The 19595-nt window shown below is 40.6% G+C and overlaps 1 protein-coding gene across 2 annotated transcripts; it reads left to right on the forward strand.

The window, feature by feature from the left end:
• The first annotated feature begins 1203 nt into the window (after positions 1–1203).
• On the forward strand, positions 1204–18671 carry LOC111972369 (gelsolin). Of its 2 annotated transcripts, none has more exons than XM_023999404.3 (16): positions 1204–1284; positions 7669–7853; positions 8239–8393; positions 10552–10713; positions 11037–11186; positions 12305–12391; positions 12537–12758; positions 13023–13238; positions 14247–14380; positions 15079–15169; positions 15427–15597; positions 16429–16606; positions 16870–16985; positions 17103–17180; positions 17987–18047; positions 18179–18671. In XM_023999404.3, exons 2-16 carry the CDS (start codon positions 7673–7675, stop codon positions 18337–18339), a joined length of 2163 nt encoding a protein of 720 aa, XP_023855172.1. In that variant the 5' UTR covers positions 1204–1284; positions 7669–7672; the 3' UTR covers positions 18340–18671. The 2 variants fall into 2 exon arrangements, with proteins under 2 accessions (XP_023855172.1, XP_023855171.1); XM_023999403.3 differs by lacking the exon at positions 1204–1284 and adding an exon at positions 2254–2386.
• The last annotated feature ends 924 nt before the right edge of the window (positions 18672–19595 follow it).

A 19595-nucleotide genomic window follows, 5' to 3' on the forward strand; every position in this document is an offset into this window, starting at 1 on the left:
CTTGCCTAATTAAATAAAGGTTAAAAAATAAAAAATGCACAACCACTATGCTTGAAAATAAGGAAGCAATTATTCAGTGTTGTGTTGGATTTGCCCCAAACATAAGGCTTTGAATTTAGGGCCACATTTTTCAGTATTACATTAATAATAATACGGACCCAAAGTCGCTTTACAATTATAGAAATGAAAAAGAAAACAACAAAACAGGAGTCAAAACAAAACATCAGACTAAACATGACATGAATAAAGAGAGGGTTGGGCTCAAAGAAGGGAAAGAGTGGGGTGTGTCAGTATACAGGAGGGGCGGGATTGGGATTTGGATATGAAACCAGTTTGGGTTAAAGGGAGGGATTGGGGTTAGGATATAAACCCAGTTTATTCTAAGGTAAGGTAAGGGTTTGGTTTCAGTGCTGCTCAGTATGATGAAGAGAGGAGTGGGTTTGGGGGGGGAGTGGGTTCAGAAGGAAAACTGCATATTTGATGTGTCTGGGTGGTTTAGCATAATCCACAGCATAATTCAGTACTTGACCATGCTTAAAGATCTATTCAATGTCTGATGTGTTATTTTTACCCATCTACCAATCACTGCCCTTCGTTATGAGGCTTTTYAAAATCCCCCTGGTTGTTGTWGTTGAATCTGTGAAATTCAATACTTGACTCAGGGACCTTACAAATGTTGTATGTATGGGGGACCGAGGAAGAGGTAGTCATTCAAAAATCATGTCAACCCCTATTAGATCACACAGTCAGTCCATATAACTTATGTGATTTGTTGAGCCAAATTTTACTTCTGAACTAATTTCAGCTTGCCTAAACAAAGGGGGTGAATACTTATGCAACAACTATATTTTAGTTATTACATTTGTATTAATTTGTAAATATATATATATATTGTAAATATTGTAAATATATATATTTATTCACTTTGACATTACAGGAGTATTTTGTGTAGATCAATGACAAAAAAATTACAATTAAATATATTTCAATCCCACTTTGTAACGCAACAAAATATGAAAATAGGTTCAAGAGCGTGTAGGCTTTCTAAAGGCCCTGTACTACCTACTCAAAGTAGGCCTACAGTGGTAAGCACTAGTTTACTATGTGTTGTTACTTGCAGGTTCAGTTGGGGCAGGGCGGGAGACGCCTCTTCTTTCTGAGTGCAAAGCTCCAGCTATATAATAGCCTCACTCACAATCTTTGCAGAATCTTGAATAGGCTACTACACAACATCCACATCTGTCTTTGCTGCTGAGTTCATCTTCAAAAGTTTTCTACTATCAGGTAAAAAAAATAGAAAAATACACAAGTTGTATAATCAGCAATTATCATACAATTAGGATACAGATAGATTTGTAAAATAAATTGGCTCCACTCATTTACATTAAATTATATCAGAGATAATCCTTGACTTTTTGTATATTGTAAAAGTTATTTGTTTCTTTATCAGCAGCATTTTTAGTATTAAAGAAACGTTGCTGCCGGTCTATTCTTTATCATATTGCCTTGCAAACTCATCTGAGGTAGGCTAGATGTATTGGGTATTCTTTCGAATAAATGTCAATAGGTTAATCACCACAAAATGTGTACAATGTCCGAGGGAAATATAAAATAACTTTTTGTTCACATAAATTGTTTATACGCTCCCAAAAATGGAGGCGTGGCTTAGTAGTGGTGTGGCTTTTTCATTTTTTTGCCACCCGTGAGAGTAAATTTAATTCCAGTTAATCGGTTCTGCTAAGATTGAGCACAGACTTAATGAGTATTAATGAGGCTTACACAAGAGTATGAGTTCCTCAACTGTCTATGCATATCTTAATGTTGGGATTGTTACCACTATGTTTTAATATTAAAATAGTAATATTGCAAATATCCAGCAACGTGTTTTTGTAAGGTGGGGTCAAGCACATTATGTATCTTTTCATTAAATTTATATTCAAATATGTGATGTGCAAAACTATTGATTTAAAAAAAAATCTGTAGTGTACAAACTTAACATGATGAACAGGAATTACATTTACTCCCACGGATAGACAAAACAATCTGAAAGTCACACCCCCAAAAGGGCACACCTCCTCAGGTGCTGGGTCAACCCAGCATGAAAGTTAATAAAAACCCAACTGATGGTTAAATGTTTGGGTAACCGGGCTATTTTCAGAAGACATGGCCTATTAGGGGCGTGGTTTTCAGATAGTTATTTTTGGTCACGACGTGTTGTTACTTGCAAATTGGATTGGGTGGGGCTTGAGATGCCTCTTCTTTCCGAGATGCTCTGGCTTTATAATAGCRTCACTCACAATCTTTGCAGAATCTTGAATAGGCTACTACACAACATCCACATCTGCCTTTGCTGCTGAGTTCATCTTCGAAAGTTTTCTACTATCAGGTAAAAAAAATAAAAATACAGAAGTTTTATATCCTTACGTCAGCAATTCTCATCCAATTAGGATACAGATATACACGAGAACTAAACTTCAAAGTATTTTTTTTGTTTATCAGCAGAATCTTTGGTGTGAAAGTGACATGTTGCTGCCAGTCTATTCTTTATCATATCGCAGTTGCCTTGCAAACACATTTCTGGTTTGGCTAGATATATTAGCTATTCTTTTGAATTGATGCATACATGTTAATAGGTTAATTCCCACAAAATGTGTAGAATGGCAGAGGGGGAAAAAAGAAGAACTGTTTCAGTAATAAACTGTGCCTTTAAATTGTAGTTGGTGGCTCAGCTAGTAGGATCCAGGAGGGGAAAACCTATGCAAAAACCGTCTATATGAGTCATATTCATATTTTACAGAGGAATTAACAGTATGATTGCATATTGGAAAGACTTTTACAGACATTTTTTAATTTTTTAATTTTAGAATACATCCATTTTATTGTATACTACAGACATTTTTCAATTGTATTGCTCAATTGAGTTGCTGTATTAGCATGCTGCAGTGAATAAATAGTATGGAAAGTTACACACATTGGTATATGAGGTAAAAAATATATAGGCCTATCTCTGCCATATATCTCTGCATATTGATATGTTTTAACACAATGATATTGTGAACTAAATAAACTAATGACAGATAATTAATTAATTATTCTATTTTCCATTTATTATTTCATTTTTCATTATGTCGTTTATGTCTCAATCTTACATTACATTTTATGTAAATGTAGCAGTGGGTAAATGTTTTTGGGAGGGTGTGTCACACAGATAACATCAATTATACACTATATATACAAAAGTATGTGGACACACCTTCAAATGAATGGATTCAGTTATGTCAGCCACACCCGTTGCTGACGGGTGTGGCTGAAGCAACGACGGCTCAGCCATGAAGTGGTAGGCCACACAAGCTAACAGAACGGGACCGCCGAGTGCTGGAGCGTGTAGCTCCTAAATATTGTCTGTCCTCGGTTGCAACACTCACTATCGAGTTCCAAACTACCTCTGGAAGCATGGTCAGCACAAGAACTGTTCGTTGGGAGCTTCATGAAATTGGTTTCTATGGCCGAGCAGGCGCACACAAGCCTAAGATCACCATGTGCAATGCCATGCGTCGGATGGAGTGGTGTAAAGCTCGCCACCATTGGAATCTGGAGCAGTGGAAACGCTTTCTCTGGAGTAATGAATCACGCTTCACCAACTGGCAGTCCAATGGACGAATCTGGGTTTGGCGGATGCCACGAGAATGCTACCTGCCCCAATGCATAGTGCCAACTGTAAAGTTTGGTGGCTGAGGAATAATCGTCTGGTGCTGTTTTTATGGTTTGGGCTAAGATCCTTAGTTCCAATGAAGGGAAATCTTAACGCTGCAGCATACAATGACATTCTAGACCATTCTGTGCTTCCAATTTTGTGGCAATAGTTTGGGGAAGGCCCTTTCCTGTTTCAGCATGGCAATGCCCCCGTGCACAAAGCAAAGTCCAAACAGAAATGGTTTGTCAAGATCGGTGGGGAAGAACTTGACTGGCCGGCACAGAGCCCTAACCTCATCCCCATCGAACACCTTTGCGATGAATTGGATCGCTGACTGCGAACCAGGCCTAATCACCCAACATCAGTGCCCGACCTCACTAATGCTCTTGTTGCTGAATGGAAGCAAGTCCCCTCAGCAATGTTCCAACATCTAGTTGAAAGCCTTCCTAGAAAAGTGCAGGCTGTTATAGCAGCTACGGGGGGGACCAACTCGATAGTAATGCCCATGATTTTGGAATGAGATGTTCGACGAGCAGGTGTTCACATACTTTTGGTCATGTAGTGTGTATGTCATTTTGTGGTCTGTCATCCTATAGTTTTTACTGTTTGGCGTCTGAGGTGGGTAAGTGTTGTGAATTAGCCCAGAACCCATCCAGTAGAACCACAGAGGAATCGAGCTGCTTGCGGAATACTGAGAGAGTAATTGGTTAGAGGACCACATGGGCTACAGGGGCATATGTTTACAGATTCCCGTCTTGGGGAAAATGTTTCTTCTTATTCCAATCCAGTCTCATGAGACGCTRCAATCAAAACACTGTATTTGCTGAGATAAATAAAATGAAAAAATATCTTCTATCACGTCTTTTATGTACATGACATTTCAAGTTTGGAACGCAATCATGTCAGGTATGCTTGTATGGTGAATATGGACCACAATACATTTTCAGATGCTGAAATGTTGAGAAATGGATAAGTCATCCTAACAGTCAGTTTGAGAGAAAGAGAAAGAAAGAGAGATAAGTAGAGAGAGAAAGGGAGAGAAACAGTTCTTTCTCTCGAGTCAGTCAGGCTCATGTGACTCACTCTCTCATTTGCACCACCACCCTAGATCAACATTGAGTTACTGTCGGAATTCGAGATAGACACCATTCTCATTAAGGAGTAATGGTAAAGTATCCGGTTTCATGTAAGTCTGATATTGATACAAAAACATGAGGTATGAGAGACATACTGCCTCTGTGATACAGAGCGGTTGTTTGACAACGCGACATTCTAAAAGGTTTCACACACAATGTTAAAAGCATGACATTTTGCTTTAAATATGTGGATGACATCCGTAGTAAAGAAAGACTAAATACCGTTGCCAAATAAATGAAGTAGCCTATGTCTCTGACTCATTTTTCCGGACAGCTGAAGTAAAAACTCTGCGACGATTTGAAGGAACATTCAAGGCCAATGAGAAGGCTACAATCTTCTCTGTCTGTTGTAAGGGATATTGCAGCTGCACAAGCAGGATGCTGTCCTTATACATTGCATTGGAGTGAAAACAATCTTTGTTTGTGTGATGATGTAGGCTTATATTTGTAGTTGCTGCCATATCATAGTCACTAGCCAGAGCTGCTGAGAAATAACACGACTGCTTTGACTGCCTGTCTGCTTCCTGCTTCGCCAAAGTTTGCAATGATGATGAAAAAAAATATTAGACCTTGTGTCTGTGACTTGCTTGTGTTTGATATGTTGGCTAGATAGCTACATGTAACTCCCCACTTGAGTTTTGTGTTGCTGCAAAAAACTATCTGCGAGTATGTACGAACATGTTGATCATGTCTTTTTTGGACAACATGTAAACTGCTGCATGTAGCCTAACTCTGAAAAAAGAACATGAAATCATGCTTATGCTTAAAAGCCTACTGAGGCATGGAATGCAATGGACATTAACCTTCTGATGATGGTCTAAGTGTCAGCCATTTTGGTCAAGGAGTTGGTCAACCATGGTTTGCCAGTGCTGTGATAAGATAGTGTGGAAAAAAATTKATTTGAAGAATTTATCTTCACTGTATGTTTGTTAGTTWGCTAGCCAGACAGTTTAAGAGGAATGATTCCAACATTCCATTCAAACAAGGCAGTCAATCCACAGCAATACACTGGCTGAAATCAGTTGATGATAAGAGTTAGACAAGTTGTAATAAGTACTGATAGTGTATCATATACTAGCACTCACTGTTTATCAAGAAAACAAATCATTTAGTCATTTATGGTCTTTTTGAATATATTTTAGAGGCTATTTATACAGAACATTTGTACAAAACCTGTATAAACTGTATTTATAATTATATGACAATATTTTTAGGTTGACAGTAATTCTATTACTCAATTTCTGATATATCACACGCCTATCTGTTATGTTCCTGCATAAATCAAATCTGGATTATGCCTCTACTGCCATTAACTCATATTACACTGGTTTGGATTTGTTCCTGACCAATGTGGCTGCCATTTTCACTCCATTCTTGAACATTAAGYGTGTATGACAAAGCCCCTCTAGTAATTTCATAGGATCTCTATTGCAGCAGCTAAGAAAAAAAATCCTTCACATGGGCAGAAATATCAGTATTTTTAGCCCCAGCAAAACGGTTTCCAGAAAATCCGGAACTGCAACCACTCCTTTGTTTTGCAACAGACACAGGGATCTGCTGACATAATATTGGGTCATTCAACAGAACACACACCTGTCTTAAGTAAACAATACTGTTTAAAGTCAATAGTCATGTGATATGGCCTTCTCTTCAGTGAGCCAATAATTTCCTCTGTTTACCTGGAGAAAATATTACCTGGAGCTTTGACTTGTGTTGTGTAATAAATGCCTCTAAGGATTCAGTCAAACATTAACTAACCTAATTGACGTACAACGTACAGTAATGATCCTATTACACATATGACACAATACTAAAGTAGTGGTGTATTATGAAACCTAGGACTTTGGTACTTCTACACTTCAAAAAATGCTGGGTTGAAAACAACCCAGCGCTGGGTAAATAGTGGACAGAACACAAATAGGGTTATTTTGACCCAGGGTCACTTAGTTGGGTGGTTTTCTTTGAAGACTGGAGGCATGGCTTATTAGTGACGTGGCTTTCAGATAGTTCGTTTTGGCCACCCGTGAGAGTAAATGTTATTCCTGTTGATCATGATATGTTTGTGCACTGCAAATTTCAAATGTTCTTCAATATTTTTTGCAAGTTACGTATGTTAATATAAATGTTCTAACATTATTWAAATATRGTAACAGTGSTAACTCTCCCAACATTGGGATATGCATAGGCACCTGAGCAACTCACACTCTTGTGTAACAAGCATTTCYCTACACTCGCATTAACATCTGCTAACCATGTGTATGTGACCAATAAGATTTGATTTGATTTGAACCCTCATAAAAGCCACAAAGTGTCAGTGCGCAACCTCATTAGTGATGACAATACAAAATAACATGAACCAGAATGATATTTACTCTCARGGGAGGCAAAAAATATCAATTTGAAAGCCACGCACCCAKGAAGCCACMCTTCCAGTCTTCTGATCTGACCCGGTGGGTCATAGCTCKATAAGCCAGCATCAAAAACCCAACTAAGTGACCCAACTGGCTGTTCCAAAATAACRCAACAAGTGTTCTGTCCAATATTTACCAACATTGATTTTTTTAACCCAGCATTATTTTTGAGTGTACTACCTACAGATTTCCATTTTTAGCACCATATGTCAGCCTTTACCACTACAGACACTCTCCAAGGTCTCGTTAACTGGTGATAAAGAGCCATACGTTTACATCATATCTTTGACTTTACTGTGATTCTGATTTTTTTGTGTGTTTGTCAGTGATAATGACAGTCATCTTGTGTATGACCTTGACTCTCCATCACCTCCTCCTCCTCCTAATCACCCCTTCGCTTTCTCCTGCTCCTCCTCCTCCCTTCCAGAACCATGGTGTTCCATAAGGAGTTCCAGATTGCAGGAAAGGGGCCTGGTCTTCAGGTATGGCGTGTGGAGAAGATGGACCTGAAGCCGGTTCCTAAACAGCTCTATGGGAACTTCTTCACTGGAGACTGCTACGTTCTGCTCTACACCACCGCCGCCCCCTCATACTACATCCACATGTGGATGGGTGAGAGATAGAGCTGGTTACCCCASTGATATATCCTACCACCAGAGTCACTCAAGCTGAGCCTTTAACTGCTATCCTATACGTGCAGAAAATGATCATGATAAGCATTATCAAAAGACACATGCCAGTTCACCTGTCATATTTATTTGATAATTGACTGAATGGTTCCTCCCTTTTATGTTTTGAATGCTCCAGGGTGAAGTTTCCCCTAGGTACACAGCTATATTCAGCAATCCTAACCTTAATCAGTAGTAGGAAAAATGCAAAWCTGACCCAAGAACACCGCCTAAGGGGGAACTTCACCCTACATCGTTCTGTATGTTCTATGGCCTTTCCCATTGGTAATCTTCCTCCTCATCTCTGTCTCTATTGGCTGATACKACAGGAAATGAAAGTTCTCAGGATGAAATGGGTGCGGCGGCCATCTTTGGCACCCAACTGGATGATTTCCTGGGCGGAGGCCCGGTCCAATTCAGAGAGGTCCAGAACAATGAGTCTATCACCTTCCTGGGATACTTCAAGTCTGGCATCAAGTACAAGGTGAGGTATTACTGAAAACTGTATCATTAAAAATGACTGAAAGTCTCTGTTTTCTTTTCCAGCACTTAGAAGCTTACTCTGTTATTATWCAGCTCACTACTATACTTCTCTGTGTATGTCAATGACATTGAAACCCAATGCAGTGAAYGGAAGGAAAATAATGTGTGCGGGTTTTGCATTATTAGGTTAAGTATTGATAACCAAGTATTGACAACAAAGTAGATTCCAATTTGAACTTGGTGACTAKTGAGACTGAAGTTTAGATCTATTGAATTACAGGATACCACAATGGGTGGTCAAAGGTGTAGTAATCAATTCTCTAGTGAGGACCACCCCAACAGCAACACTCCCATTAAGTTAAGGATCTCTTCAGATCGGTGTCCCACCCACTGGACGGTTGCGCTAATGTGCGCTAATATGATTAGTATGACATTGTAAGTAACAAGAACATTTCCCAGGACATAGACATATCTTATATCGGCAGACAGCTTACATTCTTGTTAATCTAACTGCACTGTCCAATTTACAGTAGCTATTACAGTGAAAACATACCATGCTATTGTTTGAGGAGAGTGTACTGTTATGTACTTGAAAATGTATATATTGAACAATTAGGCACATTTGGGCAGACTTGATACAACATTTTGAACAGAAATGCAATGGTTCATTGGATCAGTCTACAACTTTGCACATACACTGCTGCCGTCTAGTGGCCAAAATCTAAATTGTACCTAGAGTCCTAAGTTAGATACTGGCCTTTCTCTTGCATTTCAAAGATGATGAAAAAAACACATGTTTTTTTCTTTGTATGATCTTTTACCAGATCTAATGTGTTATATTCTCCTACATTGATTTCACATTTCCACAAACTTCAAAGTGTTTCCTTTCAAACGGTATCAAGAATATGAATATCCTTGCTTCAGGTGCTGAGCTACGGGCAGTTAGATTTGGGTATGTCATTTTAGGCGAAAATTGAAAAAAAGGGTCCAATCCTGTGTTGAAATACTAATGAGTCTCGACACATGTTGCCAAAAAGCTAACTGTACTATTTAAAGGACTGTGTCTTTAAGTTTTAGCTTTAACAGTGGTTAAAGTTTTCCATAGAAGGTTGCTATGGAGAGTTTGAAATGGCAGACAGGCTGAGGGAGGGCACATCTGGGTCTTTTTTCAGAAGGAAGCCTTGGAAGTAAATATTTACTTACTACTCTGGACAAAGTTACTCACAATGAACTTTGAAGTTGGAGTTTGTAACATATGTAATATACACTGAGTATACAAAATATTTATGGAAAATTCCACCCAAAAACTATCTTTTGGTATTTGTTTCATTAGTTAATTGTTGACATAGTCCTAAAATGTTTTGCTTCTCAGCAATCAWGTTTTCAAGACAGCGACCCCTATAACTCAACTCTGGACCTTGAAGCCAGTTCCACTGCTTTTTTTCATTGTTTCCCTCTAATTAGGGACTGATTTAGACCTGGGACACCAGGTGGGTGCAATTAATTGTCAGGTAGAACAGAAAACCAGCAGGCTCCGGACCTCATAGGGTCAGAGTTCAATACCCCTGACATAGACTGACCAGGTGAATCCAGGTGAAAGATATGATCTCTTATTGATGTCACTTGTTAAATCCACTCCAATCAGTGTAGATGAAGGGGAGGAGACAGGCTAAGAGTTTAAAGAAGGATTTTTAAGCTTTGAGACAATTGAGACATGGATTGTGTATGTYTGCCATTCAGAGGGTGAATGGGCAAGACAAAATATTTAAGTACCTTTGAATGGGGTATGGTAGTAGGTGCCAGGTGCACCGGTTTGTGTAAAGAACTGCAACGCTGCTGMGTTTTTCACACTCAACAGTTTCCCGTGTGTATAAAGAATYGTCCACCACCCAAAGGACATCCAGCCAACTTGACACAATTTTGGGAAGCATTAGAGTCAACATGGGCCAGCATCACTGTGGAATGCTTTCGACACCTTGTAGYGTCCATGTCCGACTAATTGAGGCTGTTCTGAGGGCAAAAGCAGGAGGGTGCAACTCAATATTAGGAAGGTGTTCCTAATGTTTGGTATACTCACTGTGCATATAAACTTCTTATAAACTATGTTTTATTGTTAGCTRTGTTAACCTGACACATTATTTAAATTCTCTGTCCCTCAGCAAGGTGGGGTGGCCTCTGGCTTCCAGCACGTGGTGACCAACGAGACGAACGTCAAGCGTCTGCTGCACATCAAGGGCCGCAGGGTCATCAGAGCCACAGAGGTGGACATGTCCTGGTCCAGCTTCAACAGTGGGGACTGCTTCATCGTCGACCTGGGAAAGGTGAGCTGGGATAGGGTATCAGTGACTAAGCTCAACGATGAAATTAGAAGTTAAGGAGTTAGGTCTCCTCAACCAGACCCTCGTGCATTGAACTTAGCCGATGCTACATAAGGGGATTGTCACATAGGCAGAAGCACAATGTTTGCATATGTGTAATGGGAGGGATGACGGCTCCAAAGAAGGAGAGGGCAGTAAAATACCCCAGTTGTTATTTTGTGGAGCATACATGAGCATGCATAAGTAGTTATATCCAGAGGCAAGACTCCTCCCTTACCCTAAGTCTGAGTCATGGCCATTAAGACAACTTTTGTTTCTATTCTCAGGACATCTTCCAGTGGTGTGGCAGTGAGTGCAACCGCTTCGAGCGACTGAAGGCGTCCGAGGTGGCCATCGATGTCCGTGACAACGAGAGGAATGGCCGGGCCAAGCTGCAAATTGTTGAGGAGGGAGGAGAGCCAGAGGCTATCATCAACGTGAGACATTTGCATTTTTACATTTTAGTAATTTAACACTCTCTTATCCACACACACACACACACACACACACACACACACACAACACACACACACACACACACACACACACACACACACACACACACACACACACACACACAGATGATCGAGGAGGGAGGAGAGCCTCTGACTGAATCCCAAATCATCCCCTCACCGCTCCCCCTCCAATTGCACATTCATGCGCACCTCTGCCATTTGCACAAGTGTCTCATTGCTGAGGGAGTGAAGATGATCGAGAGTGTAGGGGCTAATTAGACCTTCAGATAGTCACTTCCACCGAGCCAGCAAGGCTGCAGGCTTCAGAGCGAAGTGCTATCCCGACACGCACTGCYATATGTTTGGAGTCTGCGCAATTTCATAAAATAATGGAGAGGCATTCCTAATTATATGTTGTTTGCATTTGTTAATGTCTGATTTCGAGACTTGATACATGTAACAGATGACATACCTCCCAAATTAAATGTTTAACTGTTACTGTGGTTTATATCTTGTATAACAACAGGGGGATTCGTTAATTAGAATTTCATGGMCGTTTTATTGTTTAAAAGTGGAAAATGTATTGCATCGTTCAAGTAAGGAGTGTGTTCCGAAGTTGATGGGTTTATTGATCCCATCCCTACTCTCTGGAGGTCACCCTCGGAGTTTCGTCAGCAACACGTGACGACGGAGGGCCCTTCGAGCGAGTTGATAGGGGCGAGGGGGCAGTTTGGGATTCACCGACAGGCTGTCATCGACGTGAGTCACCTTCACCACCACTTCCTGTCCCTGTAATACAGGAAGGGAATATGGGAGCGAGGGTTACTGGCATCTGGCATTATTATGCCCTTTTAGCACACTAAGACATTGCAGTATGAACTTGAATCATTTTAGCTGTCTTCTATTTTGCATTTTTTAAAGGTAAGGGGTTGTTCCTGGTCTTGCACGGTGGTCACAAACTCTATACAAGGGTTTTTATGCAATGGTGGAACTGTAGATGAGCGCAATGGGACTTCTTAGGCAGAGCTGATAAACTTGGCTATGACTTATTTCTKCTTATTCACGGTATTAATAATTGCTGTGTTTGTGTTTATGTTAAGGCTCTGGGGCCCAAACCCAACATCCCTGCAGGAAGCCCTGATGACGAGACTGTTGAAAAATCCAACAAGAAGGGAGCTCTCTACATGGTAAAGACTCGCAACCCTGTGCTGTTCCCAGTCTGTCATATGTGTATGTTTTGTGGTGGRGCTGTGTACTGTGAAAGCACAATGGTCCATTTCAGTTGTCTCCGTATAATGTGGATGAATAAAGATGTATTGTATTGGGTTGTAGATCTCTGATGCGGCCGGCTCCATGAAGGTGTCAGTGGTGGCCCAGACCAGCCCCTTCAAACAAGAGATGCTCTCTCCCAGCGAGTGTTACATTCTGGACAACGGATCGGACTGCAAGATCTTTGTCTGGAAAGGACCTAGTGCCTCCACAGATGAGCGCAAGGCTGCCATGAATGCTGCAGAACAGTTCATCAAGGAGAAGAATTACCCCAAGCAGACCCAGGTAACGTTACAGCAAACATGTCTTCAGACTGCTGRCGTGCATTCGCATGCCAAAGTTATGCACCATGACAGTAACCTTTCTACCCTACTGCTGCTGAATTGTGCAAAAGTCATACACTACAACAACAACCTCTCCACATCCCATCACCACTCACTCAGCTCMGTGTATTGACCAATTCCTTTGGATCTACTGCTATCATGTCCCTTTACAGATATGTGGGTTGAATGATTGAAGTCCTTTGATGTCTTCTTCTGTCCTGTACAGATCCAGGTGTTGCCGTGCGGAGGAGAGACTACCCTGTTTAAGCAGTTCTTCTGTAACTGGAAGGACAAGGACCAGACCACGGGCCCAGGCCAGGCCTACAGTGTGGGACGTATTGCCAGGGTGGAGCAGGTCCCCTTCGACTCCTCCGCCCTACACACCAACAAGACCATGGTTACCCAACACGGCATGGTGGATGACGGATCCGGGAAGGTTCAGGTACTGCTGAGAGAATCTAGTGATGAGATTCAGTATGATGATCTAACTCCAGTGGTGGAAAATACCCAATTGTCATACTTGAGTAAAAGTAAAGATTCCTTAATAGAAAATGACTCAAGTAAAAGTAAAAGTCACCCAGTAAAATCCTAGTTGAGTAAAAGTCTAAACGTATTTGGTTTTAAATATACTTAAGTAACAAAAGTAAATGTAATTGCTAAAATATACTTAAGAATCAAAAGTAAAAGTATGAATCATTTCAAATTCCTTATATTAAGCACCATTTTCATTTTTTTTCTTTTTATTTATGGATAGCCAGGGGCACGCTCCAACACTCAGACATKATTTACAAACCAAGCATGTGTTTAGTGAGTCCGCCAGATCAGAGGCAGTAGGGATGACCAGGGATGTTCTCTTGATAAGTGTGTGAATTAGAATATTTTCCTGTCCTGCTAAGCATTCAAAATGTAACGAGTACTTTTGGGTGTCAGGGAAAATGTATGGAATAAAAGTACATACTTTTCTTTAGGAATGTAGTGAAGTAAAAGTAAATATAATTAAGTCAAAAATATAAATAGTAAAGTACAGATACCCAAAAAAACTACTTAAGTAGTACTTTCAAATATTTTTACATCACTGTCTAATTCTACTACTCCTGGTGGTGTGAGAATAGTTTTTTTGTTTTGTTTAAAGGAGTGAAAAGAGTGAATCTCAATTTGTCTTTCCAAAAATCCTTTCATCTTATCTCCTCACCTACTTCTGAACTGTTTTGGAGGAGAACATCCAAGGTCCATCCCCCTCAGACCTCCTTCTCCAATGTGCCATAGAGCCATAGAGAGAATAACAGGCAGAGGGAGAATGTGTTACAAGGAAGTAGGCAAACTTGTGTATGTGTGCTGGAGGCTGCCGTCCCGACCACTAGACCACCCAGCCCATATGTGAATTGTTTTTAACGTACCACACACTGAGAGTTGCACCTTGGTAACTAAAGGTGATGCTTCCCCTCCTCAGGTGTGGCGTGTGGAGGATGGTGCCCAGGTGCCAGTGGACCCCTCCAGCTACGGCCAGTTCTATGGAGGTGACTGCTACCTGGTCCTGTACAGCTACCGCCTAGGAGGCAGGGAGCAGCATATCATCTACACCTGGTGAGTGCTGTTCACCATGTCGCCACAAGAGAGAGCCATCATCAGACTGGAGCTATAGACTGAGTATACCAAACATTGAGAACACCTTCCAAATATTGAGTTGTGCCCTTTTGGCCTCAGAACAGCCTCAATTCGTCGGGCATGGACTCTACAAGGTGTCAAAAACGTTCCACAGGGATGCTGGCCCATGTTGACTTCAATGCTTCCCACAGTTGTGTCAAGTTGGCTGGATGTCCTTTTGGGTGGTGGACCATTCTTGATGCACAAGAGAAACTGTTGAGCATGAAAAACCCAGCAGCATTGCAGTTCTTGACACACACCAGCGCCCCTAGGACCTACTACCATACCCTGTTCAAAGGCACTTAAATCTTTTTTCTTGCCCATTCACCCTCTGAATGGCACATACACACAATCCATGTCTTAATTGTCTCAGGGCATAAAAATCCTTCTTCAACCTGTCTCCTCCCCTTCATCTACACTGATTGAAGTGGATTTAACAAGTGACATCAATAAGGGATCATAGCTTTCACCTGGATTCACCTGGTCAGTCTATGTAATGGAAAGAGCAGGTGTTCTTAATGTGTTGTATACTCAGTGTAACTGCAGGAGCACATTAAGTTCTCTCTGTTTGTGTCTATGTTATCCCATACCATAACAGTGATTGATGGATTGATATATTGATTGATTGATGTCTTCAGGCAGGGGCGGAAGTGTACTCAGGATGAGCTGGCTGCTTCTGCCTTCCTGACGGTCAGGCTGGACGACTCCATGGGAGGCTCACCTGTCCAGGTAACACTTACTGTACAAAGACAATCCAAGAACAATTGCTCCCCATTCAGATAAATCTGATTTAAACACACCTCATATGTCTTTCAAACACTCAGAGAAGTGTCCTCYTGTCTTTGTAGTTTGGAAGTGTGATTTATTTATTTAACCTTAGCCAGGTAAGTCATTGAGAACAAAATCTGTTTTACAGTAACAACCTGGCTGTGAAAGCCCATGGTCTAATGGTTGTGTTGAAATGTCTCCTCTCCTCTCTCCTCCAGGTGCGTGTGACTCAGGGCCAGGAGCCGGCCCACCTGATGAGTCTGTTCAAGGGGAAGCCCATGGTGATCCACCTGGGCGGAACGTCCCGTAAGGGGGGCCAGAGCAAGGTGGGCTCCACACGCCTCTTCCACATCCGCCAGAGCTCCACCAAGGCCACACGGGCTGTAGAGGTCAGTCAGTCACACAACATACACGTATATCTGGGACGCTAAACCAGACAAGATAAAGCATGCCTGTCTATATAATGAATATGAATTGTGTGGGTTGAGGTTATTAAATGTAAAAGCACTAAACCTCTCTCTAAAAGCTTCAAGTTTTTTCTTGAACCCTAAATGTTTTTCAAATAGATTACTAAGAAAAGCTCATCCATTGTTTAAAAATGGCCTTTTTGCCTTTGTGCAGATTGCCATGTCCCATTTTCGATTAATTTAAAATTAAACATTTTTCAAGTATCTCTCTTTTTCAAGCAAGCACTGCAGAGCTGGTTACAATTTCAATTTCATCCCCCTGAAAAAATAGAACAAATATAATGGCTGAACTCAAATGTGCTGGTTAATAAAAAACCTGTATTTATGTCAAATATGTTTGAAAAGGGTATTTTGTTATTAAATGATATTGTAAATTGGAATGGTAGAGTTATGTATTTTATGGAGTTATCAGAATTGTATGGGAAGGTCTACTCAATCCAAGATTACAACCAATTGATTACAACATTACCACAAAAATGGAGGAGGCAGGAGGAGGTAAGGAACTGGTCTGTCTGCCTAATATAAAGGATCAAAACTGACGGAGGAATAAAAGTAGCATAAATAGGACAGTATGCCAGTTTCATTTGTGGACCAGGATGTTGACAGCTGTGCCATACAAATTGAKAATAGTTGGAAAGAGATTTTTGATGTAGCGATGGTACATCAAAAATGGTACAGGGTGTATGAGTTGATTTATAAAACGACGCAAGATTCAAGACTTCGTGCTCCCCCCGTCTCCAATCCTCTCCTCAGGTGGAGCCCTCTGCTGCGTTCCTGAACACCAATGATGTGTTTGTGCTGAAGTCCTCTGACACTATGTTCCTGTGGAGGGGAGTGGGGGCCACTGAGGAGGAGATGGCTGCGGCACAGCATGTCACCTCTTTCCTGGGAGGAGGGCGTGCCACTGTGGTGCCAGAGGGCAAGGAGCCTGGTGGGTGTTGTAGTCTTACACCTGGRGACTGTCATAACAAAACGTCCCTTAGTGATGATAGGATTTATTTTACATTCATTTTTTCTATTTTAAATACTTTTATTGCAGTGCTTTTATTAGCAAATATTACATTTGAACAATCATTACAAAATGATGTACTCACTATAATTTATTCTTGTATTTTTCTGATGTTTCTCCATTTGCATTGAATGAAACTGGTATGATGAGTGTTTTGATGTACCATATTCTGCTCTCTTCCCCAGCTGGGTTCTGGTCTGCTCTGGGAGGGAAGAAGGAGTACCAGACCTCCAGCTGTCTGCAGAAGATGGTGAAGCCACCACGCCTGTTTGGCTGCTCTAACAAGACTGGCAGACTCATAGTGAGTGGAGGAATGCTTTCTCTTAGTGAAGGGATGGCCTATTTGGTTGTGAAGGTTGGAGACATCAAAGGATACTCTGTATTTCTTTCTCTTTCTCTTTGTCTTTCTCTCTCTCAGGCTGAGGAGGTGCCTGGAGATTTCAACCAGTCAGACTTGGCAACTGATGATGTCATGCTTCTGGACACTTGGGATCAGGTAAGGTCTTGGCATGATGTGGAATACCATCATAAAACCATTAGACAGTATTATCCGCATGATCCCAGTGGCTCTGATGCAACTTGAGTCCTGCCATGAGTTTTTAGAGGTAGTGGTCCAATCCTCCAATCCCTCTTCACATCCTGCTTTTATTGTTTCCTGTATAATAATTTGAGTGTGCAGGGTTGATCCCATAGAAATAGAATGACATACTTCCTGATGTATATAAACCCTGGATTGCTGGTACTATGTATTGGCCAATGAGAGGCTTTGAAGCTACCYGTCAGCCGTATTGGCAGTCATCCATAGGAATGAATGGAATTCTACAGTATTTCAATTAAATGTTTAAAGGACAAAATGACATGTATTTAAGAATGTTTTTGTTGTAGTGGGAACAGTAACATAAGATAAAAAATATACAGTATATAAAATGTTTACTTTAAGGACTTTTTAAAACATATATATTTATTAGCTCACATAATATTATTTAAAAGTATACATTAAGGTGTCTATAATAGAATAAAGGTGGCAAAAACAAATGTAGACATCAATACATGTATTTCTGTAGCTTAAATTGTTTTATTTACAATGGTTGGGGAATGCCAAGAAGGAGGCGTGGTTGCTTCAAAACAGCACCTCCTGTCTGTCATCTAGTGTAAATCATTGTTCCTGGCATGGGAACACACACAGTACAATTAATATGGCCGCCGGTCCACACATCACGGAGCATTAACTTGACTGGGAATGTCTGTCTAGTTATTCTATTTCTATTGATGATCCACTCTCTTTTTCTATTATTTTAATAGGTCTTCCTCTGGATAGGCAACGAGGCCAACGAAGTGGAGAGGACCGGATCAGCAAAAATTGGTACGATTGATTAATAATCTGGATTTATTGGCCATTGTTCATACATACACTCTATCCCTACCTCATTGTAGTCATTGACAAAAAGTGTCAATCTATGGGACTTAATGTAGAGCTTTCTTTTTGTCTTTCAGCCACAGACTACTTGGATTCAGACCCCTCTGGACGCCGGGGCATTGCCATCACCACGATCAAGCAGGGAATGGAACCGCCAACCTTCACCGGCTGGTTCCAGGCCTGGGACCCCAAGATGTGGGAAACAGACCCTCTGGAGCGTATCCGTGCACGCTTTTAAAATGTACTATCACTAGGACAACCACCTCCCCCTGCTCCCTCCCCTTCTTTCCCCTCGCATGGCTTCTTCTCCAGCATGATCCTGTACTCCTAAAAACAAGGCCAAGACATCTGCGAGCAGTTGGACCCATAAGCCAGATGAAACTGGTCCATTATATTGGACCAGTTTACAGTTTACTGCTTGGATTAGCTTGGTCGCAGATATGTTTGTGTTCTTGCCTACTCCATTGCTGTGATTGTCAAGCCAAATGTTTGACATAACAATGAGTGACAAGGAGTAATGTCTTTATTTGACTATTTTCATGTATAACTGTGTGGCTTCTCAATAAAACACAATAATTAAAACTAAATATGTTAGCTACACGTGTAAATGTGGCCTTCAAGGGGCAATCAGAAGTTGCGACATACATTTTTGGACTTAGAAATTAATGATGTGTACCCATTGATTCTTGAAGAATATATCTTAGAAATACCTCATTAGCTTAGTTCAACTGACGTACCCCATTAGAACCCCAAATATAAGCTTATTTTACTCCAATGTTTGTAAACAATATACCCTCAAAACATTGGTTAAAACTATAATTTTGATATAATGGATGGTCAATCCTTGCGTCCATAGCTCTTTCTATGAAATCGAGAATGATTACATTTTTCCAGCCCCATCTCTCAGCTTTTTGGTACTTTTATTTTCAATTTTTTACTTTTCAATTTTTTACTTTTCAATTTTTTACTTAACATTTTTTTTTTTTTTTAATCTTCACTTCTTAAAGCATTGTAGGTTAAGGGTTTGTAAGTAAGCATTTTAGCGCATGTGACAGATAAAATTTGATTTACCAAACCAGGGCTGAGGAGACCGCTTTGTTATGGTTTCTTCTGCTGATTTCCACTTTAACAATGATGGGCATTTAAAAAATAAATTTTTCCTATTGTAAAATTTGCCTAACAAAGTCTATTTCATGCTTGTATACTGTAGTAAATTAACTTTTGTTTGTAATAAAACATCCTGTTTTTTGAAAGAAGGTTATGCTTTTTTTAAATTGCGTGTACAGATTTAGGATCTTAATTTGAGCCAGTTTGCTACAGATCAAATCAAATCAAATCAAGTTTATTTTATATAGCCCTTCGTACATCAGCTAATATCTCGAAGTGCTGTACAGAAACCCAGCCTAAAACCCCAAACAGCAAGCAATGCAGGTGTAGAAGCACGGCGGCTAGGAAAAACTCCCTAGAAAGGCCAAAACCTAGGAAGAAACCTAG

Source organism: Salvelinus sp. IW2-2015, linkage group LG13, assembly GCF_002910315.2.
Source record: "Salvelinus sp. IW2-2015 linkage group LG13, ASM291031v2, whole genome shotgun sequence".
NCBI classification, from domain to species: Eukaryota; Metazoa; Chordata; class Actinopteri; order Salmoniformes; family Salmonidae; genus Salvelinus; species Salvelinus sp. IW2-2015.

What these genes read in the sequence shown, in the direction of transcription:
- LOC111972369 (XM_023999404.3), top strand. Translation starts at nt 7,673, where the DNA reads ATGGTGTTCCATAAGGAGTTCCAGATTGCAGGAAAGGGGCCTGGTCTT. An exon ending in TCATCGTCGACCTGGGAAAG is followed by an intron (nt 10,714 to 11,036) that starts GTGAGCTGGGAT and finishes TTCTATTCTCAG; the next exon opens with GACATCTTCCAGTGGTGTGG. An exon ending in GCCAGAGGGCAAGGAGCCTG is followed by an intron (nt 16,607 to 16,869) that starts GTGGGTGTTGTA and finishes TCTCTTCCCCAG; the next exon opens with CTGGGTTCTGGTCTGCTCTG.